General features: G+C 53.6%; 1 protein-coding gene across 2 annotated transcripts; it reads left to right on the plus strand.

Moving 5' to 3' along the window:
• The first annotated feature begins 1,944 nt into the window (after window positions 1-1,944).
• Window positions 1,945-22,589, plus strand: NUCB1 (nucleobindin 1). 2 transcript variants are annotated; one of them, XM_008684521.2, is made up of 13 exons: window positions 1,945-2,087; window positions 2,486-2,655; window positions 5,157-5,264; window positions 7,607-7,739; window positions 12,309-12,412; window positions 16,375-16,560; window positions 16,804-16,894; window positions 19,896-19,954; window positions 20,224-20,316; window positions 20,401-20,493; window positions 20,850-21,020; window positions 21,485-21,581; window positions 21,693-22,589. In XM_008684521.2, the coding sequence occupies exons 2-13, from the start codon at window positions 2,497-2,499 to the stop codon at window positions 21,803-21,805; spliced, it is 1,407 nt and encodes a 468-aa protein (XP_008682743.1). In that variant the 5' UTR covers window positions 1,945-2,087; window positions 2,486-2,496; the 3' UTR covers window positions 21,806-22,589. The 2 variants fall into 2 exon arrangements, with proteins under 2 accessions (XP_008682743.1, XP_008682744.1); XM_008684522.2 differs by having other exon boundaries at window positions 1,946-2,087; window positions 2,486-2,625.
• The last annotated feature ends 3,291 nt before the right edge of the window (window positions 22,590-25,880 follow it).

Genomic DNA, 25,880 nt, shown 5'->3' on the forward strand with positions numbered 1-25,880 from the left:
GGAGTCCAGGCTCTCAGTCCCTCAGCTCCTCCCTCCTCGGATCCAGAGTCCTGGCACCCCGTCCCCTCCTCCCCCAGGACCTAGCAGTCCTGCCCTCCAGAACCCTTGTTCCTTAGAAACTTTGCATTCTCATCACCAAGGTTTCCTTCTTTAGGGTCCCCAATTCCTATTTTCCCATTTCCCAATCGCAGGCTCGAAGCTAGGAGAGAGCCAACGAGGGCCAGGAGTCCCAGAGCAAGTCCTGGGGGTAGTGCTGCTGGAAGCTCCGGAAGACTGAAGGGGAGGGGGGCAGGACTCCCTGGCATAGTACCTGCTGTTCCAGCTTCTGCAGCCTCATGGTGGTGAGCTCATCCCCCAGCGCCCTGAGAGAGGTGCGGGCTCATGGTGACAGCAAGCAGGGCACCCGGGCTGACCAAGAGCCCCTCCTTCCCTTCCTTCCTCCTGCCCAACTTAGGGTTCTGAGCACTTGTAAGGTCACAGAAGGAGCAGAACCTGAGCCTGGCCACCAGTTCTAAAGCTCTTCTTCCCCAGCGTTGGCCTGTCTAGAATCCAGCAGTCAGAGATCCCAGGTCCCTCCTGTCTCAGGATTCAGGAGTCCAGGCCCCCAGCCCCTCCTCTTGCAGACCCATGAGTCCTCATGTGTAGCTCCCTCCCTTCAGGACCCTGAAGTCCAGGCCCCCAGCTCCTTACCTCTAGGCTGGTGGTGCTAAATTTGCAAACATGGTCATAAAGCCAGAGTGGAGTGAGTGTGGGCATAATCAAACTTTTAAGTTCCTCCTGCACCCCCATTTCCACCCCTGCCCGTCGTGTTTCCCCACTCACTCTTTCTTCCATGTGTCATTCTCCTGAGACATTCTGGAGAAGCAAGAATGAGGAGTCAGGACACAGACCCAACATCTCAGTGGACTCTGCCATCCAACACCCGATCTTAAGCTTTAAAATTCTCTCCTGGACCCAGGCAGCCCAAATTCCAGCATCTACTTCGTCAGGGACCCAGCAGCCTGTTTCTAGCTTTCATGACTTTGAGGGGCCCAGGAATCCAGTTCCCTCTCCCCCAAATAGCTAACTGTCCTGTACACAGGCACGGGAACTTAGGACTCTGGGCCCCAAACACTCGCCCCTCACTAACCCCAGATCTCCAGCACCCACCTGCCTGGGATCCTGGCAACTCCTCTCCTCGTGCCCGCAGAGGCTTTTCACATTCACACCTCAGTACCTTGCCTCTCTGGGCAATTTCTAAACATACCTAACCCTCTCTTTGGCTGGGGACCTAATCTCTGGGTCTCTGAGAAATAAGCAGGCAAAGAAAGAGGGCTGGGGGGGGGGGGATTCCCACTGGGACCTGCCCTAATCCCCTCCCTCCTGGCCCCTCACACTCCACTTCCAACAAAGCAATGACCCTTGGCCTCTACAGCAGCCAGGCAACCCTGCTCCAGGGTTCTGAACTGGAAGGACATGCAAGGTGTTCCTTAAAGGGACCCAAGAGAGCCGGCATCGCTGGGTCGCTCTACACTATATATGTGTGTATACACACACACACACACACACGTACACTCTACACTATATACATACATATACATACACGCTCTACACACATATATAAGTGTATATATATATACAAGGCGTATATATTAGAAACTTTGAGAAACTTATAGACCTATACCAACGGCTACCGATTTGTAACTTGCAACCACTTCTTGCGGAAAAATAAATGGGGAAAACTACAACTGCCAGGTGGCGAAGGCAGGGGACCTCCTTGCCCGCGGAAGTGGCCTCATTTTCCCCCTGCCTGCAGGGAATTGTAGTTCTCTTCCAAAGCCTCGGCTTTCCTTTCGCCTGAAAGGCAGGAAATGCGGCGTCAAGAGGTAGAGCTTCCGAGAAAGGACGCGAAGCTTTCGAGAACAGACGAGCGACTTCGGCAAGGGGCGGGCCGCTAGACAGGGACCCAGGGGCCTGGAGCCAACGCGGACCAATCAGGCTCCTGAGGGCGGGTCCTCTGAGGGAAAGTGGGCGTGGCCTAGGGGGGAAATCACCGGAACGCACCGGAGGTCCCAGCCCGGGAAAACGCCCTCTGCGGTGAAGGAAAGGTGAGGGGCCGGGGCGTCCTAGATTGGGTCCAGGGGAGGAGCGGGAGAAGGGGACCAGAGGTCTGGATCTTTGGGTCTCGGGGAGGATGGACTGGGCACCAGTACTTCTAGGTCCTGGCAAAGGAGGTGGCTGGGGGCCTGGACCTTTGGTTCTGGGGCAAAGGGGTCGAGATCCCGGATTCCCGAGTCTGAGTGAAGAGGCTGGGTTCTGGGAGCCAGGACTCCTGGGTCTAAGGAAGGAAGAGCTGGAGGTGCGGAATCCTGTGTCCCGGGAAACGAGACGCTTTGAGTCTCGACTCTTAGAAGGGGGGTGGGGGTGACGCTGGGGGCCCAGACTCCTGGGCCCAGGGGAGTCGGCGACTTGGGACAGACATTATCCACCTCTCTGCCCCTCACAGGCCACGCCGCCATGCCTTCCTCTGGGCCACGCGCAGCCCTCGTCCTCCTGCTGCCACCGCTGCTGCTGCTGCGCGCCGTTCTGGCCGTGCCCCTGGAGCGGGGGGCGCCCAAGCAGGAGAGCCCTGCGACCGAGAGCCCCGTGAGTGGCCCTGCCCTGCTCTCCAGCCAGGTGTTTGCAAGTGGTACTACAATCCCCGCGGATCCCCGTCGTCCCTGGGTGGATACTTCCCCCACGGCCGCGGCTCGGAGTTTGCCTGCCATTCTTTGCAGTCCCGGGGCTTTGACGTGGTGAAAAACTCGGGGCGTGTGTGTGTGTGTGTGTGTGTGTGTGTGTGCGCGCACGCGCGCGCATATTTCTAAGCCCCTGGCTCTGAGGTGTGGGGGAAATCAGGTCAGATTTTGACAAATCTGCATCACCCCCTACCTAAATCTGTATTCTTTTAAGAGCCCCCCCTCCCCTCAAGAAGGAATCCAAAAAAGAACTACATTTCCCAGTAGCACCTTGGGCAGGTGGTGTTCCTTAACGGGGGTGTTCTTGCTTCATGGAACTCGTGGGAGTTGTTAAAATTATGAAGGTAATTCCAACATGTGTTTATCAAATGCTATGAAACCTTTGGTCTTAGGGAACTGGGGACTTTAAAGATCCTCAAGGTCAAGGCCCTGATTTGTGGCCTGAATCCTCCTCCAGCTTTCAGCGGTAATGGGCACATGGCTATCTCTGGGAGGGATTATTCCGTGCTCTTTTGTGGCGGTCCCCACCTTGTGAATTAGGCTTCTGCTTGGTGAAATCTTTGCAGACTCAGAAGGGCACGTCTGAGTTCCCTTTCCCTTCATTCTTCCCACACATTTCTTGAGAATGGACACCAGGGTGATGGGTCAGAGAGGAAGGGTCACCAGCTGAAATCTGAAGTTCAAGGGAGAACATTCCAGGCAGGGAGAACAGCCTGGGCAAAGACTGGGTGGTGAGGAGAGCAGAGTGAGGAGAGAGACCCAGAGATGGCCAGTGTGACTGGAGCAGAGTGGGGGGCGGGGAGAGGGAGGTCGTGTCGGGACTCCATGGGTGCTCTTCAACCTTACTTTACAGATGAGGAAGCTGAGGCACAAGAGAGTTTAAGTAACTTGCCCAAGGACCAAGGTTGCCAGATTTAGCAAATAAAAACACAAGACACCCAGTTAAAATCGAATTTCAGATAAGCAGGAATAATTTGTAGTGTAAGTACACTCCAGCTGTGTATTTATACTGTAAGTTATTTGTTGTTTATCTGAAATTTAAATTGAACTAGGCATTCTAGCTGTCCTAACCAGGTCACCAAGCTAGTAATTGGCAGATTTGGGATTCCAGCCCATTGGCTAAGCAATCAAAGATGTCCACACCTTGGGGCGCCTGGCTGGCTTAGACAGTAGGCCATGAAACTCTTGATCTCGGGGTTCTGAATTCGAGTCCCACATTGGGTGTAGAGATTACTAAAAAAATAGATAAATAAACTAAAAAAAAAAAACCAAACAGTTGTCAACACCTTAGTTCCCAGAACCTGTGACTATCTTCCCTTATAGGGCAAAAGAGTGTTTGTGAGTGTGATTGAGACAAAGCTCTTGAGATGGAAAAGTTACCCTGTATTATCCAGGTGGGCCCAGCGTAATCACAGGTGTTCTCTATAAGAGGGAGGCAGGAAGATCAAAGTCAGAGGTGATGTGATGACGTAAGCAGAGGTCACAGTGATGCAGGGTCACGTGCCAAGGAACGCAGGCAGCCTCTAGCAGCTGGAAAAGGCGAGGAAATAGATTCTCCCTTAGAGCTTCTAGACTAAGCTCAGCCCTGTTCACACGTTCTGGGCTTCTGATCTCCCTCCAGAAGAGAATATTCTCGAAAAGAAGACATTTGTGTTGCTCTAAGCCATTTAGTCTGCGACAGTCTGTTACAGAAGCAATAGGAAATTGGTGTACCCACAGTGTCATGGCTGAGCCTTCAGCTCTTGGTTGTCAGGCAGCTACTGTGTGCTCCCTACATACAGAATGAAAGTGTTGGTAGATCGCGTTGTCTCCTATGTCCTTAGCATCGTGCCAGGCCCTTTATCTCCTGTACTTTTCACCACGGCGCTGAGAAGTAGGGAATTTATTGCCTCTTTTGAAATGGCAGAGGGAGGCCCAGGAAGAAGAGCATGCCACCCACCCACACATGGCAGGTCTGGGTCCAGGAGCCTCAGGATTTTTGTCTGTCTCGTTCACTTGCTGGGTCCCCTGTCACGGCGACTGGCGCACAGTAGGAGCACGTGATCGCTTGATGAATGAGGAATGAGTGTATGTTTCGCTGCTTGCCAGCAAATACTCTTGTGTCCGCTCTGAGCACCCGCTGTGTGCGCAGCGCTGGGCTGGGTGTCTGTCTCCCCGCGTGATGTTTACTTCGTTCCACTAACAGCCTGGAAAAAGATGAGTGCTGCGGCCCAGAGGATCAGGCAGTTTGCCTGGGGTTACAGAGCACATGGGGAGCAGAACTGGGGTCCCCTGGCTCTAGAGCCTTTGTCCCACGGGGCAGGCCTGCCTCTTGCTCTAAGCAGGGGGGGTCTCAGGTCCTTCAGCCGGCGCCCAGAGGAGCGGGGCCTGGCTCCTACGTACAGGGAGGAACCGGAGGGGGGCGGAGGCCAGGCTGCTATTTCATCCCTGTCCCCCCAGGACACGGGCCTGTACTACCACCGCTACCTCCAGGAAGTCATCAACGTGCTGGAGACGGATGGGCATTTCCGCGAGAAGCTGCAGGCTGCCAACGCCGAGGACATCAAGGTGCGGCTGGGTGCGAGCCAGGTGGGAGGGGAGGAGGGGCGCCCACGTGCGGAGGACAGAGTTCAGGTAAAGGACCGGCCTCCCTAAGTGGGTCATGTGGCTCCAGGCCTCGCCAAACGGAGGCACTGGGACGGGCTTCCTCTTGGTGCCACGCGGCTGGGAAGAGATGTGAGGAGCGCGGAGTGTGTGGTTAAGCCTGGATGCAGATGGCACAGGCTCCCTCTCTCCACTCTACCCTTTGATGCTGTGTGACCGCCCCCCATCATGCCTCAGTTTCCTCATCTGTAAAGCGGGCGCAATAGCAGAATCGGCATTATGGGGTTCAGGTCAGGATCACCTGAGGTAAGACCAGTCAAGGGCTGAGACGCACACGTAAGGCTCCAGAGGGGCCGAGGTTGTCCTCATTTTCTAAAGGCAGACGTAGAGGCCCATGTGGCAGTGTTCGTCATCCCGATAGGCCCGGTCTCCCCGCAGGGCTGGCTGAGCCCGGAGCCCAGCTCAGAGTGCGTGCCGGCCCTCCCCCATGAGGAGACAGGGGGGCACGTTCCTTCTCCCCACCCTTTCGCACCCAGACCCCCCTCCCTGGTCTGGTACGTGTGGGAATGCCCCACCTGGAAGAGCCTCCTTGAGTCTCAAACACCTTGGTCCAGGAGAGGGTCCAGGTGGCCCTGCTCCCGCAAAGCCTCCCAGCATTCCTGAGGCTCTCATCCGTCCCCATCCACCTGGCCCCCATTGAAGGACCGGCCGAACCAGAGACCACAGAGCCCAGCTGGGAGAACTGAGGTGCAGCCTTCCTCTACCCGCACCCCCCCCACGCAAGCCCAAGGTCATAGCACTGGGAGGTGACCTTGGAAACAGAGTGGCCAGTTAGGCAGGTTGTGGAGTGGGACGGTGCCCAGGTACAATCCCAACTCTTCCTCATTCGCTCGGCCTGAGTGGCCACACCCTTTGGGGCTCAGTGTCTTTCTCAGAAACTGGGAGGCCTGATGCAACGCTTTCTGTGACGTGAGAGGTGGTAGCGTGGATTGGCGAAAATCCCCACTAGAGGTGCTCGGTCGGCACATCGTAAGGCTCCTGTGGATGTCAGTCATCATCCTTGGTGGTGGCAGTAATGTCCCCTCCAGTCCTGTGGTCCTGAGCAGGAAAAGGATGCGGGGATACATGACACTGACCCGGTGTCCTCACTGTCCGAGGGACCTCGGGCAAGTGGCTTCTCCTGCGGGGCCTCAGGTTATCCATCTGTAAAATGGGGCTATGGTCAAGGTTAGAGGACAGACCCGGGGAGTCCGGCGCAGGGCTTGGCCCAGAGTAGATGCTTGACTAGTTGGGATGAATAGGACTGTCTCCATGGTCACCGTGTCCTGTTGCCTCTCAAGCGTCATGGTCCCTGCGGGCTGGGGAGCCCCGATGTGAGTCTCAAGTGACCAAAAAGGCAGCCTGTGCAATGACAGATAGCGGAGGGCGCTGGCGGGAGGGGAGGGTCCAGGAGGGCACAGTCCAGTGTGACAAGTGAGAGAGGACTTCTAGAGCAAGGATGCTCCTTGCCCAAGTGAGGTTCGAAGTCTGAGTGGGGATGTCTGTGGTGTGGAAGTTGTTGCAGTGTGTGGGGGGGGTGAAGGCGTGGCATTTCAGACCATGGAAACTGTACAAACGAAGCATTCTGGTACCTTCAGCTGTCTGCCCATGGTTCCTGATCACTGACACAAAGACAGGGGCAATGGGGCTGGAGAGGTGGGTGCGTGCGGGGTCTTGAGTGCCAGGCTCAGGGATTCTGTCCTGGGGGCACTGGGGAGCCGCGGGAGCTGTGAGCAGGAGAGGGGTGGGGTCAGCTCTGAGCAACAGACACAATCTGAAGTGACAGGAGGAGCAGCTCAGGGAATTCACCCCCGGGGAGGAGAGCAGGGAGTTGCCGGGAGGTTCTTTCCAAGGAAGATGCCATGTGCTTTGAGTTTCAAGGGGCAGTGAGGATCTGCTTAGGCTTGAAAAGGGGTGGCGGGAGAGAATTGTAGGCAGAGGGACCAACCAGCATGTGCAAAGTCCGAGAGGAGGTAAAGAGCCTTGAACGTGGGGGCTGAGGCCCAGTTAGTGTTGCTGGAACCGAGTGTGATTTAATGGATGACAGGACACGGGGCTACAGAGGTGGGCAGGGCCTCAGACACCGGGCTGAAGGGCTGGACCTGGTCTCAGAGGCTAGGGGAGCGGATGGGGAAAGGGTCTATAAGCTTTCCAGGATTCCCAAAGCTGGAAGAAGTTTCCAGAGAGGGCAGAGAAAGAACGTGGCTGCCCAGTGTTCCCCCTCCTAGGCCCCCAGCCTGACCAGTGTCCCCCTTCCATTCGGGCAGAGTGGAAAGCTGAGCCGGGAGCTGGACTTCGTCAGCCACCATGTGCGCACCAAGCTGGATGAGCTCAAGCGGCAGGAGGTGTCTCGGCTACGAATGCTGCTCAAGGCCAAGATGGACGCGGAACAGGAGCCCAGTAAGCCGGGGAGGGGCAGGGGGGCCTCCCTCCTGGGGACTCTCTCCCAGGTGCCCCTGCATCAACATTTTAAATGACCATGGCTTTTAAAAATAAAAATTAAGGGATGCCTGGGTGACTCAGTCAGTTAAGCGTCTGCCTTCGGGTCGGGTCATGATCCCAGGGTCCTGGGATCGAGTCCCGCATTGGGCTCCCTGCTCAGCGGGGAGTCTGCTTCTCCCTCTGCCTGCCGCTCCCCCTGCTTGTGCTCTCTCTCTCTCTCTCTCTGTTAAATAAATAAATAAATAAAATCTTAAAAAAAATGTTGACTTCCAGAAAAGTTGCAAGGATAGTACAAAAATCTCCTTAATACCCTTAACCCGGATTGGCCAATTCGCCATTTGCAAGTTCCCTGTAGACTGTATTTCTTTTCGCCAATTCGGTGTGAGTTTCCTCAGAAGGAGGGCGTTCTCCTGCACAGCCACCATGAAGTTGCAAAGGGTACTCTGTATTTTCCCGGGCCTTGTTATTCTCTGACTCCCCTGCTAGGATGAGTCTGATTTGCTGGCATTTATACCTGAGACTGTATTTTATAGTCTAATTATTTGGCTGGAAAAAAGGAAAAAAACTGTCTCTGGAGGAGAGAGGCAAGTTTCGAGTCCAAGATCCCGCCCTATTTCCGACATTCCTAGATAGGGTTTGTCGGAGCGCGTGTCGGGACCACGCTCTTTCTTTTAAATTGCTTTACTGAAATAGAATTCAGATGCCATATAATTGAGCCATGTAATGGGTACAATTCAGTGGTTTTTAGTATATGCACAGGTGTGTACAACCACGACCGGAGTTGATTTTGGAACATTGGACTCACCCCAGAAAGAGACGCTGAACTCTTCAGCTCTCACCCCCCTCCTCCCCCCACTCAACCCCTGCAACCAGTAACCCGCTTCCCGTCTCTCTGGATTTACCTGTTCTTGGACGTTTCAGATAAATGGAATCCTTCCATCGGTGACCTTTCGTGTCTGGCTCCTTTCACTTTGCATAATGTTTTCACGGTTCATCCGAAATGTCTTGTGTGTCTGCACCTTTTTAGGACCAAGTAATATTCCATCGTGTGGGTGGACCATGTGGGGTTTATCGATTCATCAGTTGATGGATATCTGGGTTGTTTGAACCGTTTGACTACTATGGACCATGGTGTTACACTTACTATAGCCCTGTGGTGTATTCTGGCACCGTGCGTGACCAAATGTAAGAACGTGCTTACTCTCGCTCTCTCAAATAAATAAATAAAATCTTAAAGAAAAAAAAGAGAGAGAGAGAGCGCATGCATGCGTGCGTGCATGAGTAGGGAGAGGGGCAGAGGGAGAGGGAGCAGTAGACTCCCCACTGAGCACAGGACCCCCCCCACCCCTCCACCCCCCACCTCCCCCACCCCCGTGCAGGACTTGAGACCATGACCCGAGATGAAGTCAGATGCTTAACCAACTGAGCCAGCCAGGCGCCCCTGTTTTCTTTCTTTCTTTCTTCCTTCCTTTCTTTCTTTCTTTCTTTCTTTCTTTCTTTCTTTCTTTCTTTTTTTAAGATTTTATTTATTTATTTGACAGAGACAGCCAGAGAGAGGGGGAACACAAGCAGGGGGAGTAGGAGAGGAAGAAGCAGGCTCCTAGCAGGGGAGCCTGATGCGGGGCTCGATCCCATAACACCGGGATCACGCCCTGAGCCGAAGGCAGACACTTAACCGACTGAGCCACCCAGGCGCCCCTGTTTTCATTTCTGCCTGACTCCGCTGATCCATTCAGCAAACGTGTCTCGGGTCCTACTGTGTGCCGGGCGCCGGGCGGGGGCTGGAGCTCCACGGTGACCAGACAGCCCGCGTGCGCACCCACGCCTTCTCTGCCCTGCTGTTTTAATTCTTACAGCTTCGGAGTCTGACTTGATCTCTAGTAAATCAGACATTCCCTTGTCACTAGTGGGAAAAATGCGTCCTATGAATTGGCTGCTTGTCGTGCCCATGGCACTATGCTGGGTGCTTCAACTTTTGTCCCTTTAGCAACACAAAACATCTCCAGAATCTGGCCACGTGGCACATTCGTTGCTGCCATTTGGGTCCTGCGTGGATCACTGCAGTCACCTCTTCGCCGGGCTCCCTGCTGCCACCCCTGCTTTGTGTCCTATTCCCCACACCCCTCAAACTACCACAAACTTAGTGCCTTAAACCAACACGCTGATTCCCTCACAGTTGGGAGATCCGAATCTGAAATCAGTATCGCCCGGCAAAAATCAGGGTGTTGGTGGGGCTGCGATCTTCCCAGAGGCTCTGGGGGACAGCCTGTTGCCTTGTCTTTTCTGGCTATTAGAGTGGCATTCCCTGGCGGGTGGCCTCTTCTTTCATCCTCAAAGCTAGCTGCGTAGCCTTTGTGTTCAGGGGTCACATGGACTTCTACTGTAGTTGGGTCTCTCTCTGCCTCCCTCTTTTTTTGCTTTTAATTAATTAATTTAAGAGAGCGCGTGCACGTGTGCTTGAGAGCCTGAACAGAGAGGAGGGGCAGAGGAAGAGAGGAGGCTGACTCTGTGCTGAGCATGGAACCTGACGCTGGGCTCGATCTCACGACCCTGAGATCATGACCTGAGCCGAAATCAAGAGTCGGATGCTTAAATCCACTGAGCCACCCAGGCGCCCCTGCCTCCCTCTTGACATTGGACATTGGATCTCCTGAGTAATCCGGGATCATCTCCCCATCTCAAGATTCTTAATTTAATCACATCTGCAATGTCCCTTTTGCCACCTGAGGTCTCCTCGTCACAGGTTCCAGGGTTTCAGGGCTTGGGCATCTTGGGGCCCATGACACAGCCCACCACAGCACCCAGTCCATGTCCTGTCCCTCCTCTGCTTAGAACCCACCGTGGCTCCCCAGTGCTCGGCAGGCCCAAGTCCACAGTCATCATGGCTGCTCTGCCCGCCCAGCCCCTCCCTTCACAGGTACCCTCTCCTGTCAGCAGTTTTAGTAACGCTGGAGTGCAACACGTCTCTGTCACCTCTGGACCTTGGCCCAGGTGCTTCCCTCTGCCTGGGACATTCTCGGGGCTCTTTGCAGGCTGGCTGAGCTTCTGTCTCAGCTCCTACCCTGATGGGGCTGCATGAAGGAGTCTGAGTCCTGGGGGTCGTGTGTTCGTCCTCTGTCTCTCTGCTGGGTGCTGAGGGCAAGGGGGGCAGATGCTGCTGCTATCTGGTTCCCATTGCGTCGCCAGTGCCGGGCACCGCGTCTGGCCCAGGGTAAGGGGCTCAGCATGCGTCTGTGGCATAAATGATGCACCATGAAATTTGACCTGTGTCTGTGTCCTGAGTGCCTGTCCCACCTCTGGGCTCAGCCCTGCCACAGCTGCCTCCACGGGTCCCTCCCCCCGGGATCCCTCCCACCCCCGACCGGGAGCCACTGGAGGGCCGGCCTGGGTCTGATTCACATCAGGGGCCCCCAGGAGGCCTTGAAAGATGTGCGTTCAGTGAAGGCCTGGCTGTTGAGTATGTGCTCTCTCGCTTCCTTACTGCTTGGAAACTCCCGGGCAAGGAGGGTGCCACGTGAGCAGGGCCTGTTCGATGAGGGTCTCTCGTACAAGGAACAACAGAAATGTATTGTCTCACAACCGTGGAGGCCAGAAGTCCAAGATCAAGTCGTGGCAGGATCGGTTCTGGGTCTCTCTCTTTGGCTTGGAGATGGCCAGCCTCCACCTCTTGTCTTCCCCGGGGTGTCCAGATTTTTCCCTTTTAGAAGGAAACCAGCCCTATTGGATTTGGGTTCACCCTGTGACCTCATTTTAACTCAATCACTCTGGGAAGACCCTCTCTGCCGATAAGGTCACATTCTGAGGGCCTGGGGGTTAGGACTCCAGCAAATGGATTTTGGGGCACGTAATTCAACCCGTAACAGGGCTTGAGTTTATGTGCTTTGGAGCCCAACACCTGGTTCTAATACTCCCTCTGCCACTTCCTAGATAGTGGTGACCTAGACAAGTCCCTTACCCTCTCTGGGCCTCAGTTTTCACATCCATAAAATGGGATAATCATAGGACCTATGTTTTAAGATTTTTGTGAAAAATAAATGCATTAGGGACCCCTGGGTGGCTCAGTTGGCTAATGCCTGCCTTTGGCTCAGGTCATGAGCCCAGAGTCCTGGGATCGAGTCCTGCATCGGGTCCCTGCTCAGCAGGGAGCCTGCTTCTCCCTCTGCCTGCTGCTCCCCCTGCTTGTGTGTGTGTGTGCGCACACGTGCTCTCTCTTTCTCTCTGTCACAAATAAACTCTTTAAAAAATGCATGAATATATTTAATGTGTTTAAAGCAGAGCCTGGCATATAGTAGGTGCATAACATGTGTTAATTATTATCATGGTTGTTGTTGTTTTAAGCATCAGAGGCCATTGTGGTATCACCTCCTCCAGGAAGCCCTCCCTGATTGCCCCAGACCCAATTTAGGCCATCCTGTGGGCTTTCTCAGTGCCCTCTGTGACCTTCTTTAGAGCGCATCTAGCCCAGGATAGGGATTTTGAAAGAAAGAACATTCCATGAGTTTGTTTTAATACTTCTCCCTCATCCAGATGTACAGTTGGATCACCTGAGCCTCCTGAAGCAGTTTGAGCACCTGGACCCTCAGAATCAGCACACCTTTGAGGCCCGGGACCTGGAGCTGCTGATCCAGACGGTAGCGTGGCGGGGGGGTGGGGTGGGGCGGGGGCTATAGGTAGAGGACCGAAGGAGGCTTTGTGGAAGGGGAGAAGGGAGCGGAGCCTGGGACATGCACCCGATCAGTCTGGTGTTCTCTGAGGTCGGTGCCCGAAGCCCTCCCCACATTCTCTCTGGGAGAGCGGAGGCATAGGCAGAACAGGCTGGGCTCCCTTCAGACCTGGTTTCAAATCCCTCCTCGGCTTTGTCCTTCCCATATAACTTGGGCAGGGCGGGGGGGGGGCACTGTCCCCTCTGTGTCCTCGTGGGAGGCAGAATCATGCCCCCCTCCTCCCCACCAAAGAGGTCACATCCTGCACATCCTAATCAGTGGAACCTGTGGCTACGTGACCTCACGTGGCGAAAGAGATTTTGCAGATGTGATGAAGTTGAGAGTCCTGAGCTGGTGACATGATCCTGGGCTATCCAGGGGGCCCTCCCTGTCCTCACAGAGGGAGGTGTCATCACCTTAGGAGGTGGCCATGTGACCACTGAAGCAAGGGCTCTCCTGCCGCTGCTGGCTTTGCAGGTGGAGGAAGGAGCTGTAAGCGTGGAAGGCAGCTCTAGAAACTAGAAGAGCCAAAGAAAAGGATTGTCCCCAAGTCTGGAGAGGGAGCACAGCTCGGCCTCCACTGTAATTTGAGCTCCGTGAAACTAATTTCACATCTCTGGCCTCCATACTGTAAGATGATAAATGTATGGTGTTTTTTCTTTCTTTCTCTCTCCCTTTCCTTCCTTCCTTCCTTCCTTCCTTCCTTCCTTCCTTCCTTCCTTTCTTTTCTTTTTTTCTTTCTTTCTTTCTTTTTTCTTTCTTTCTTTTTTTTTTTTTTTTAAAGATTTTATTTATTTATTCGACAGAGATAGAGACAGCCAGCGAGAGAGGGAACACAAGCAGGGGGAGTGGGAGAGGAAGAAGCAGGCTCATAGCGGAGGAGCCCGATGTGGGGCTCGATCCCAGAACGCCGGGATCACGCCCTGAGCCGAAGGCAGACGCTTAACCACTGTGCCACCCAGGCGCCCCTTTTTCTTTCTTTTTTAACTAGGCTCCACACCCAGTTTGGGGCTTGAACTCACAACTTTGAGATCAAGAGTCGCTTGTCTGACAGACTGAGCCAGCCAGGTGCCCCCGAATGTGTGTGTTTTTTTTTTTTTTTAAAGATTTTATTTATTTATTCGACAGAGATAGAGACAGCCAGCGAGAGAGGGAACACAAGCAGGGGGAGTGGGAGAGGAAGAAGCAGGCTCATAGCGGAAGAGCCCGATGTGGGACTCGATACCGGATCGCCGGGATCACGCCCTGAGCCGAAGGCAGACGCTTAACCGCTGTGCCACCCAGGCGCCCCCAATGTGTGTTGTTTTAAGCCACCAAATGTATGATAATTCGTAATAGCAGCCATTGGAGTAATAGAGTCCTTATCTGAGAAGTGGGATCTCCAGCCCAGCCTCATGGCGAAGGCCAAGGGCGGCGGGGCTGGGGAGTGCAAGGGGATGCCCAGACCTGCCCCTGCCTTCCCATTCCTTCCACAGGTCCCCAGCACCTCCGGACTGAGCCAGGGCCACCGCCTGGCCTCCGCCTGGCCTCAGCCCTGCTTTTCTGGCCTACTGGAGCTCCATCTAGTGGCGATGACGATAATAGCAGCCAATCGCGTCTATTCTTGGCATTGGGCTCAGTCCGAGGGATGTTTTCGCCACTCATTTCCAGAACATTCTAGAAACTGTCCACTTTTCTCCAGCCCCACTGTCCTTCTCCTAGTTTTGACTCCCATCGTCTCTCATAGTCGCTTCCTCACTGGGCTCCCTGCTTCTGCCTTCCAAGCTCGCTGGCAGGATTTCTCAACTCTGCACTCTTGACGTTTGGGGCTGGATAATTCTGTTGTGGGGGATTTCTGTGCGTTGTATGACGTTTAGCCACATCTCTGCTCGCTATCCACTCGATGCCTGTAGACCTTCACTGTGATAACCAAAAATGCCCTTAGACATTGACGGTGGTCTCCTGTGGGCCAGTCACCCCAGCTTGAGAACCTCTTCCCCACGCAACGGCTGTGTTCATTTCCTATGCTGCCCTGTAACAAATTACCACAAACTTAGTGGCTTAAAATACCTTAAAATTATCATACGGTGTAGACCAGAATCCAAGAAGGGTCTTGCTGGGGCTGTTAGTTTGCTGGGGCTGCCGCAACAGCTTACCACAGACTCAGTGTCTTAAATGTGGGGCACCTGGCAGGCTCGGTCAGTAGAACGCGTGACTGTTGTTCTCGGGGTTGTGAGTTTGAGCCCCGTGTTGGGTGTAGAGGTTTCTTAAAAATAAAAAAAACAAAAAATTCAAATGAAAAAAATAAAAATAAAAACAGAAATGTATTCTCTCATAGTTCTGGAGGCCAGTAGTCCAAAATCAGTATCCCTGCGCCAAAACCAAGGCTTTGGCAGAGCTGTACTCTCTTTAGAAGCTAGAGAGAAAAACCCACCTCTTGCTTCTTCTGGCTTCTGGAGGCTGCCAGCATTCTGCAACTTGTAGACCCATCACTCGAGCCTCTGCCTCCATGGTGTTCTCCCTGTGTCTCTCTCTGTCTTCTCTGTAGCCTTCTTTATTCTATTTTATTTTATTTTATTTTAAGATTTTACTTATTTATTTACTTGAGAGAGAGAGAGCACAAGAGGGGGCAGGGTCAGAGGGAGAGGGAGAAGCAGACTCTCCGCTGAGCAGAGAGCCCAACACGGGGCTCGATCCCAGGACTCCAGGATCGTGACCTGAGCCGAAGGCAGAGGCTTAACTGCCTGAGCCACCCAGGCACCCCGTCTGTAGCCTTCTTTTTTTTTTTTTTTTTTTAAGATTTTATTTATTTATTTGAGAGAGAGAGAGACAGCCAGCGAGGGAGGGAACACAAGCAGGGGGAGTGGGAGAGGAAGAAGCAGGCTCCCAGCGGAGGAGCCGGATGTGGAGCTCGATCACAGAACGCCAGGATCACGCCCTGAGCCGAAGGCAGACGCTTAACGACTGAGCCACCCAGGCACCCCTGTCTGTGGCCTTTTTATAAAGACACCATTCACTTGGATTTAGGGCCTACTCTAATCTGGTAGGGCCTCACTGTAACTAAATAAATCTACAAAGATTCTGTTTCCGAATAAGTTCACATTTCGGCGTTTTGGGTAGACATGAATTTTTTGAGGGGGGGCGATACTCTTCAACCCAGTGTCGTATTGCTATCTCCAATTTACAGAGGAGGAAACTGAGGCACAGAGAGGCTAAGTAACTTGCCCAAGGTCGCACAGCCTAGTGGGATTGGTTCACACAGCAGAGCCTGGGTTTGAACCCTGGGCAAAGTAATTAGAGACCCAGCGTTCTTTATCACCTAGCTGCATTCCTTTCCCTATTAAGTCCACCTCGAGTGCTGTTCCTTATTGCTTATTTCTCCAAGATCTTTATTTTAGTTTATTTTTAAGTAATTTCTATACCCAGTGTTGGGCTCTAACTTACAACCCTGAGATCAAGAGTCACATGCTCCACCCACTGAGCCAGCCAGGCGCCCCATTCCTCCAAGATTCTGAGGTTGTGGAGGACTTGAAAGAGGTGGGTCGATGTTCTTACTGTGTAGGGGTGCTTGGCTGCTTCAGTCGGAAGAGCCTGGGTCATTTCGTCTCGGAGGGTCATGAGTTCGACCCATGTTGGGTGTAGAGATTACCTAAATAAATAAACTTTTTAAAAACAGTTGTTACTGTGTAACCGTCCTAATCTCTTTTGAACAAATAGAGAGGGGAGGCTGTGTCATGGGGCAAGAGTGGGTCACAGAGATCAAGAAGTGAGCTCAGGACATGGAACCCAGGACTGGGTGGAGGTCGAGATGGTGCTTGACCAGGTTCAGGGCTGAGGGCCTGGAATTTGGAGGTTGAAATTAGGGCCTGGGTGTGGTGGTGAGATGAGAATGACGGTTTGCCTTTCCCCAGGCCACCCGGGACCTTGCCCAGTATGACGCGGCCCACCATGAAGAGTTCAAACGCTATGAGATGCTCAAGGAACATGAGAGACGCCGTTATCTGGAGTCGCTGGGGGAGGAGCAGCGAAAGGAGGCAGAGAGGAAGCTGGAAGAACAACAGCGCCGGCACCGAGAGCACCCCAAAGTCAACGTACCTGTAAGAACCCCCATTTGTGGCTACCCCCCACTGAGTCCAACTCTCCAAGCACCACAAGATGAGAAAGTAGCTAAAGAACTACAATTCCCAGCCGACCGTGAGGCCAAAAGTCCTTTTAAATGTCCTCAGCCACCCCAGGGGCTGCTGGGAGTTGTAGTTTTTCTTGCTTGAGGGAAATGACATTTGCGGGATGGGGGGGACTCAGACTTCTTGCTCATGAGCCCCTGGCTCTCCCCTCCACAGGGCAGCCAAGCCCAGTTGAAGGAGGTGTGGGAGGAGCTGGATGGATTGGACCCCAACAGGTTTAACCCCAAGACCTTCTTCATACTGCATGGTAAGGTGGGGAGGAGCCCCAAGACCCAGGCTGAACCCTGAGGCTCTGACCTTTCTGGGGCCTGAATACTAAGTGGGGTTTAGGCAGGCCAAGGAGGTCTGAGCCCGCCCCTCCTGTTGGTCTAGAAGGCTACACCCCTCCCCATGGCTAGGATCTTCCATCGAAGAGCTAGGCCTCTTCTCTGGGATACACCAGACATCTCGTTTCTCAGGACTGGCTGATATCCACTCACGGAGCCATCCAGGCTTGGTTAGGCTGGGCCCCCCTCCCACCACGGCCCAGAAACCCTGGTCTTTGCCAGGAGCCCTGTTGCCAAGGGTGGGCTGCCCCCAAATAAACAGGCTTCCGGAGACCGAGGAACTACCTTTTCCATGGTGGTTCAGCCACATGTCTCCCTTCATTCCCCTCCTCTCTAGAAACCTAACCCAGGGTTGCCAGGCCCCCTCAGATGTGCCTAGGACCCTGCCCCAGAAGCTGCAAGCAGTCAGCAGAATGTAACAGGGCCTGGTTCATTCATTCACCAAACATTTACTAAACTCCCTCTAAGGTCAAGCTGCACAGAGACCCAGTCACAGAGGACTGACGCCACTGTGAACAAATCAGAGTCCCCCCACCCACCCACATAGCCAGCAATCAGGCACACCAGTAATTCTGTATTTCAGTGAATCTAAAAAACCGGGGAGTGTAAGAGAGTCTAGAATTTTTACACAACCTGCCCATTAAACTTACACACCACCAATGACAAGATTCTCCTGGTCTCAGGGATAATAAAATAGTGCGGGTGGCGGGGGGTTACATCTTAACAGTCAATGAAGTGGATTCTATAATAGCGTCTCGGGCAGTGATAAGAGGTAAGTAACATGGAAAAGACGACAGCAGGGTTCAGGGCGTAGAGTGTGTCGTACCCACCAGCCGCATGTGGCTATTGAGCTCCTGAAATGTACCGAGGAACCGAATTCGTTTTTAGTTTGGAGACATGAATTTTATTAAAATTTGTAATTGTGGTAAAAAAGTACACTTAACATGAAATGTCCCATCTTCAGCTCCTTTTTAAGTATACGGTTCAGGAACGTTAAGGACACCCACGCCGTTGTGCAGTCAACCTCCAGCCTTCTTTTCATCCTCTTCGAAACGAAAACTGTTAATCAACAACTGCCCGCTACCCCTCCCCCCAGCCCCTGGCCACCTCTGCTCTGGCTCCTGCCTGCATGAATTGCATTGTTCTAGCTACTTCATAGAAATGGAATCGTACAGTATTTGTCTTGTTTGCTGCTGGCTTACTTCATTTAGCATAATGTCGAGGAACCCAAGTTTTCATTGTATTTGGCTGTTACTAATTTAAGTGTCATGCGTCCCACGTGGCGAGTGCTCCACTGGACAGTACAGCTCTAGAGAGATGACATTTGAACCTAGACTCCAGTGAAGTGAGAGGTTGAGCCTTGCAGATATTTGGGGGGAAGCGCATTCTAGGCGGAGGGAACAGCGAACACGCAGAGGGGAGGAGTGAACGTGGGTTCCCAAGGTAACAGCAGCCGGATTGCTCAGAGCCTTCCAGCCGAGTTAAGGAATTTGGATTTGATCTCTCTGGGATGGGGCACCACAAGAGGAGAGGCCGTACGGCGTGAGGGCCGAAGCCAGGAGAAGGCCAGAGATGGCGGTGGCTGTGCCCTGGGAAGTAGGGAAGAGTGATTGGATTCTGGATTTATCTTGAAGGGCAAGCTGCGAGGACTCACGGATGGACTGGATGAGGATTAGGAGCGAACAAAAGGGTCAAGGGTGACTCCAAGGTATTTGGCCTGAGCAACCGGAAGGATGGAGTGGGAAGAGCAACCATATTTGTCAGGGAAGCTTGGGAACTAGGTCCGTTCGTGTTAAAATGGAGATGTCTGTTAGGTACTTACGTGGTAAGGAGAGTTGGCAGTTGAATATTCAGGTGTGGAGGCAGCTTGTGGATGGCGTTGGAAGCGGAGGGGCTGGAGGAATCCATGTGAAGAGGTTCTAGCCAATCATACTCTTTTTGTAATGATGAAAATATTCTATGCCACCCAATATGGCCGCCACCAGCTACGTGTGGCTGTTGAATGCTTGACCTGTAACAAGTGGGACTGAGGAACTGGAATTTTTACCTTAATTGATTTAAATTTAAATACCCTGTGTGGCTAGCGGCCACCATGTTGGATTTGAGGATCAAATGGCCTGAGCCCTGGGGCCCACCAATAGGTAGCATTCAGGAGGAAGACAGAGCCAATGAAGGAGAATGAGGGGTATCTGGGAGGAGAGAAAGATGTTCTGGAAGCCAGGGCAGAAAGTCAAGTAAAATGCAGGTTAAAAATTAACCATTGGCGGGGTGCCTGGGTGGCTTGGTCAGTGGAGCATGGAACTCTTGGTCTGGGGCTTGTAACTTTGAGGCCCACATTCCATGTAGAGATTGCTTAAAAATAAAATCTTAAAAAAAAAAATTGATCATTGGATTTGCAAGGTCAAGGTTCCTGGCCATCTCTGAGGGACCAGTGGGGTCCTGATCTGAGTGAGCAGAGGAAGTGGGGACAGCGAGTGTGGCCCGTGCGGCTGAGAAGCCTGGAGCCTCGGAGCCATATAAGCTGGGTGGCAGGTGGAAGTTCCTCTGGCCTGGTTCTGTGGGTGGCGGGGGCCTCTGACACCCCTGGCTCCTGGGCAGAGGGGTTGATCTGTGCCCAGACCACCAGGTGTTAGGGATCAAGTTGTCCTGCGTGACAACCATCCCAAGAATGGTCCTGGTGAAGGCCACCTTCATTTATTCCCTTCTTGGGACCCTGGTTGGTAGGGATCAGTCTGTCCTAGCAGTGGGCCAATGGGGCACTGAAGCCTGAAGGGTATCATTGTATTGTTGGAGACCCAAGGATACCTGTCCTCTGATAACAGAGCCCACATCAGCCCCCAATTCATTCTCTAGCAGGTTCCTCAGAGACCTGCCCTGCCCTGTGCTCAGTCCCCCCAAGATACCTTGTTGTCTCCCCCACAGATATCAACAGTGATGGGGTCCTGGATGAACAGGAGCTGGAGGCCCTCTTCACCAAAGAGGTGAGCGAGCATCTTGGAAAGCATGGGTACAGAGGATGCCCACGTCTGCCACGTGTCCCCTCAGAGCCCCCTGGATGGGAACTCCAGGGAAACTACAACTCCCAGCAGCCCCTGGGACAAAAAGAGGCTACCAGGAGTGGCAGGGTGGCCCCAAAGACTTCTGGGAGTTTAAGTTGCCCGGTTGTGTGTGTAAAGAGGCGGAGTAGCCTAGGAGAGAGGTTGCCCTAGACCCTTCAATATGTCCTGCCTCTTGCTTGACTCCGCTACAGCTGGAGAAGGTGTATGACCCAAAGAATGAAGAAGATGACATGCGGGAGATGGAGGAGGAGCGGCTTCGCATGAGGGAGCACGTGATGAAGAATGTGAGAGGGGGGACCGGGATCACGGGGAGAGTGGGGGCAGAGGTGGAGTGAGGCCCAGCTCTGTCGCTTACCCTGGCTCCCCAGGTGGACACCAACCAGGACCGCCTCGTGACCCTGGAGGAGTTCCTCGCATCCACGCAGAGGAAGGATTTCGGGGACACCGGGGAGGGCTGGGAGGTGAGGCCATGGAGGATTCCCTGAGTCCTGAATACTGGTCTCCCCCAGCCCTAACCCTTCTTTCAGAGTCGCTGGCCACTTCTCTTACTCTCTGGGTCTCTGCTCCCCGCCCCCACCCTGGGTCTCTGCCTCCTTCTGTCTCTGGGTTCTGTCTCCGTCCCCCTCTGGGTCCCTGTTCTCCCCTTTCTCTGGGTCTTCATCACCCTCTTCGGCTTCCACTCAGATGTCTTCTGTCCGCACACATGACCCAGGCCTCCCAGCCTTCCCCAGACCTCCTCTGTTAGCGGAGCCCTCCCCAGCGCGGGTGGGCCTAGGCTGACGTCACCCTGCTAAGGGCCCCTGTCCCCACCTCGCAGACAGTGGAGATGCACCCTGCCTACACGGAGGATGAACTGAGGCGTTTTGAGGAGGAGCTGGCCGCCCGGGAGGCTGAGCTGAATGCCAAGGCGCAGCGCCTGAGCCAGGAGACGGAGGCCCTAGGGCGCTCTCAGGGCCGCCTGGAGGCCCAGAAGAGAGAGCTACAGCAGGTGACTGGCCAGGGAGGCTGGGCCCATCCTCTGAGTCCCTGGTGGCCTTTGTCCTTGTGTGTTCAGAGGCTGGGAAGGCCTGTGGCCACTGTGTTCATCACTAGTAGAGCCCCCGGTGGCGACCGCCATCTTGAGTAAGGGCAGATGTCCCCATCCCTGACAGCTCTTTGGCTGCCATGTTGGATAAGGGCAGTGGGGCTCTAGGCAGGAAAGGGGGGGAGGCCAAGGACGGAGGAGGAGGTTAGACTCAGCAAGGGTTCAGTGAAGTCTCCCCTGTCCCGAGGTATGACTCAAGCCATGACAGGGGAGGGAAAACTGGATCTTTTTAACTGTTAAGCCCAACTCTCAGAGAGAAAAAAACTAAGCCCCATAGGGGAGGAATGGGTTTAGGACCACTTAGCAAGTTGCCATGGAGACTCGCTGTCATCCCCTCTTACCTGTCCCATCTCCGCCTCCCGCTCCAGGCCGTTCTGCAAATGGAACAAAGAAAGCAGCAGCAGCAAGGCCAGAACAACCCAGCCCCTGGCCCCGAGGGACAGCTCCAGTTCCACCCAGACACAGGTGCTCCGGGCCCTGGGCACCCCGGGGGAGGGAGCTGGTGGCCGACTCCTGGGTCCGAGGGAGGAAGAAGCTGGGATGCCTAGTGCTACCATTTCCTCCCTCCATTTCCAGACGACGCGCCTGTCCCAGCTCCAGCTGGTGACCAGAAGGACGTAGACCCTTCAGAAAAGAAGGTTCCTGATCAGCCCCCTGAGCTGCCCCAGTCGGATACCCAACACCTGTGATCCTCCTGGGATCCCCCACCCCCACACTCTGGGTTCCTACAGAGGCAGCTGATGGGAGGGGGATGAGGAGTTGACACCCACCTTCTCTGGGGGCCAGCAACTTGTGTGGCCGCCTGGGGGAGGGGCGGGCCGGGCGGCTCTTCACACGTTGCTGCCCGAGCCCTGCACTTGCCACCTCAGCTTCCACAGCCTCCGGTCTGTGGTCCCTTCTTTCCAAGCCCCTCCAACGGACTGCCTTCTCGAGTCTAGCTGGGCCCTCACTGGGTCACCCTGACTTAGGGAAGTCTGCTCCCTCCCGAGAAGGGGCTCCCTCATGCCTGCCGTCTTAGATGGTTTGGCCTCAGCTGCCCGGCTGCCCGGCTACTCTGGCGTCCTGCATCCATCCCCAAAGCTGCTGGAATTCTGCCTGTTTCCCGGCTTCTGTCGGTTGATGAGGCTTGGGTGGTCCCTCGAGAGGACCACCAATGCCTCAAGGATGGGGTCTTCCCCGTGGCTGGCTGTGAGGGACAGCAGAGTCAGCATAGCTGAGTAGCGCTGATCCCAGGAACCCAGACTCTCCCTGACCCCTGGCTTCCAGCTGCCTCGGCCTCTGCCCTGACTGCCTGGCTCCTTGCCTCTTCTCCGCACAGACCCAGAAGGGTCCCGGAGCACAACCCTGCCCCAGGATCAGGTTCCAGGCCGTCAGCCCACGTGGGAGGCGCCACCCCACTTTCTGGCCTTCTCTCACATGGCTCCGAGTTCTTCTCTGTATTCCAGTTCCATCCAAATACACTTTCTGGAACAATCTTTGCCTCTTTGTCTTTGTATATACTGTTCCCTCTGAAACTTCATCCTCAACCCCCCTGCTAAAGTCCTCCTCATTCTGTAAAATTCAATTCAAGCGTAATATCTGAGAGGCTCCATCCTGGCAATTTTTTGTCCTCTCCTGATAAGTCCACTGTGTACACACACACACACACACACACACACACACACACACCCTCCAGCAGGATCCCAGCCACAAGGATAGAAAGGTTTAGTAAAGAAAAAGAAGTATTACCTCCCAACACAAGACATCCCGAGGTAGGGTGATTCCAGGGAACCACTTTCTCCCATATCCCTAGTTCTAGCTTCTCCCCAGAGTGGCTGCAGCTGCTCCGGATGTCACACCTCCACACCAACAGCTGATGAAGGAAATCGGCAGAGACGACAAATCAGAGCCTCCTCCTACCCCTCCCCACCAAAGCCTGTTCACCAACACACCACTGGGCAGGGGGTCTGTCTAGTTTGGTGCCCACAGAAAGGATGTGGCCAGGTGTGCACTTGGCCACCAAGGCAGCCGAAGTGGTAGCCTGTGGCCCAGGGCCCCGCGTCCACTTTCAGAGGCCCCCGGGGCTGCAGGCAAGGGCTCTGGCAGCAAGGAGTAAGGCATCAAGGGAAGGTCTTGGTCAAGTATGACTGCAAGGAGCTGCAGAAGCACTTCAGCCTGGAGCAGTGGATCCCGGAGCACCTCTCTCCCAGAAAGAGGAAATCTTGGAGTTGGAGATGAATGTGGAGGGATGGGTCAAGGAGCTGCTGGTTGACTGGTACAAAACCACTGAGGCCTTTGTCTCTGGCCTCTGGATAAGATCCGGGGCATGCAGGAGCTGAAGACACCCCAGAAGAAGTAAGGGTCCTTGCCCCAGAGGACAATCACTGCCCCCCAACCTCGTAACAACAGCAATATGGACGCGGGAGATGTCCACGCTCTAAACACCAGAACTTGTGATGTTGCGACCTCACAGGTTGTGTCTCTTTCGCCCACTAGAGGGCGGCAGGGAGCAGAGCTGCATCCCTGGGCATCCAGCATCACGCTGCACAGGACCAGGTCAAAAGTAAAAATGTTTGCTCAGTGAATATATGAGTCATGCGAATGGTGGGTGCAGAAACGAGAAGCTGCCCAAATTAGATCTTTGTCCCTGCTGCTCCTGCTGAAAACTTGGGTGGCCTCTCCAAACCCTTCCTGACTCCTCCCCTGCCTGCCTCCCCAGCCCCAACTTCCATCGTACTGGCCCGCCATCTTTTTCCTTCAACTATGGGCCCGCCATCTTTTTCCTTCAACCATGCTGGCCTGTTTTCGGTTCTTAGAACATAACTAAGCCCTGAGAGCTGATAGGAGGGCCGAGAAAGTGTCTGTCTCATTTCTCATGTGTCCTCGGGACCTAGAACCAATTGGATGCTCAGTAAATATTGTGTTCCATCTGGGAGGACTATCTGTGGAATGACCCTGGAGGCTCTTTTTGGAATTCCTGGCTAGGGGCTGGCTGGCACAGGATCTCCTCTTGCCATGATTTCAACGTCCTCCAAGGTCTGCACACGATGTTGCCTGCCAGTCCTGGAAAGTGCTGGTGCCCACGCTCAGACTGGATTTGCCACACTTCCAACACCATCGTTTTCTTGTCTCCGTACAGAGAGTAAGAGTTAGGAAGTGGGTGTCTTCCTCAGGTTACAGACCCGCACTGTGGCCACCTGAGCCCAGCCAAGCAGCCCTCGCCAGAAGACATCAAGAGAATGGGCTCCTGTCTATTTGCTGATGCTCTGCCTTTAAGTTCTACATTGTCTTCTGCCCTCTGTCAATCCCTTGGCTCTCACTCCAGGTCCCAGAAATGCTATCCTGTGCTTAACGCTCGCGGTTCACCTCCATTTCAGTGTCAGACCTTCAGCGATTTTCCTAACTTGATTATGAATGAAATTAAACACAGCCAACACAGTTCAGAGTGTGTACTGTATCCCGGTGATGTCACTTGAGTGGTTTTTTTTTTTTTTCCACTGAAGTTTAAGTTTTTGAGCTTCCATGTATGCACGGTGGGAGTTAGTCCATCCATTTTCCTTGCTATGTGGTATCCTGTTGCTAGAATTTGCCACCGTTTGTTCACGGATTTTTCTACTGATGGCTCTTCCCGATTTTGAGCTATCACAGCCAATGTTGCAATAAATGTTCTTTTTTTTTTTTTAAGATTTTACTTATTTATGTGACAGAGAGACAGCCAGCAAGAGAGGGAACACAGCAGGGGGAGTGGGAGAGGAAGAAGCAGGCTCATAGTGGAGGAGCCTGATGTGGGGCTCGATCCCGGAACGCCAGGATCACGCCCTGAGCCGAAGGCAGACGCTTTAACGACTGCGCTACCCAGGCGCCCCTGCAATAAATGTTCTTACATATGTCCTCCCAGGACATCTGAGGGTTTCTCAAGGATATGTGTCTTCTACCCACAATAGAAATTGCTGGATCATGAGACACCCTCCTTTGCTACTTTACCGGATATTGCAAAATGATTTCTCTGGGTACACGAACTCACTGCCAACAATTTTAAGCCGTAACATTTCATCCTGAAACTGTTGAAGAACTTGCAAAAATAGTACAGAGAGCTCCTTTGTATCCTGCACCGAGTTTCCCCTCCGCCAACCCACCCCATGATGATATTTTAGGTAAATATAGCGCATTGTCAAAGCCAGAAATTGACATGGTTACATGATTTAATCTGGTACAGACCTGATTTGGATTTCACCAGCATTTACTCGGATTTTCATGCACCTTAAAAATTTCTGGTGTACAGGGGCGCCTGGGTGGCTCAGTCGTTAAGCGTCTGCCTTCGGCTCAGGGCATGATCCTGGCATTCTGGGATCGAGCCCCACATCAGGCTCCTCCGCTGGGAGCCTGCTTCTTCCTCTCCCACTTCCCTACTGTGTTCCCTCTCTCGCTGGCTGTCTCTCTCTCTCTGTCAAATAAATAAATAAAATCTTTTTAAAAAAATTCTGGTATACAGTTCTATGAAACTTTATCCAATGTGAAGTTTCGAGCATCCATCGCCACATTCAGGATACAGTACTGTTTCATCCGTCCACAGAAACTCGTGCCTGTTACCCCTTCATAACAGCACCCTTCCCCAAACCTTAACTCCTGGACACTGCTGGTCTGTTTATCTCTCTCACCAGGCGGAGAGTCTGTTCCCAACTCAGGTTCTGCTACTCACCCCTGGAAAATCAATACTCGGTTGACAAGCGATGGTGGGAAAGGAAAAGTCGCTTTATTCAGGAAGGTGGCAACCTGGGAAAATGG

Source organism: Ursus maritimus, unplaced genomic scaffold, assembly GCF_017311325.1.
Source record: "Ursus maritimus isolate PB19 unplaced genomic scaffold, ASM1731132v1 scaffold_19, whole genome shotgun sequence".
Taxonomy (NCBI): Eukaryota; Metazoa; Chordata; class Mammalia; order Carnivora; family Ursidae; genus Ursus; species Ursus maritimus.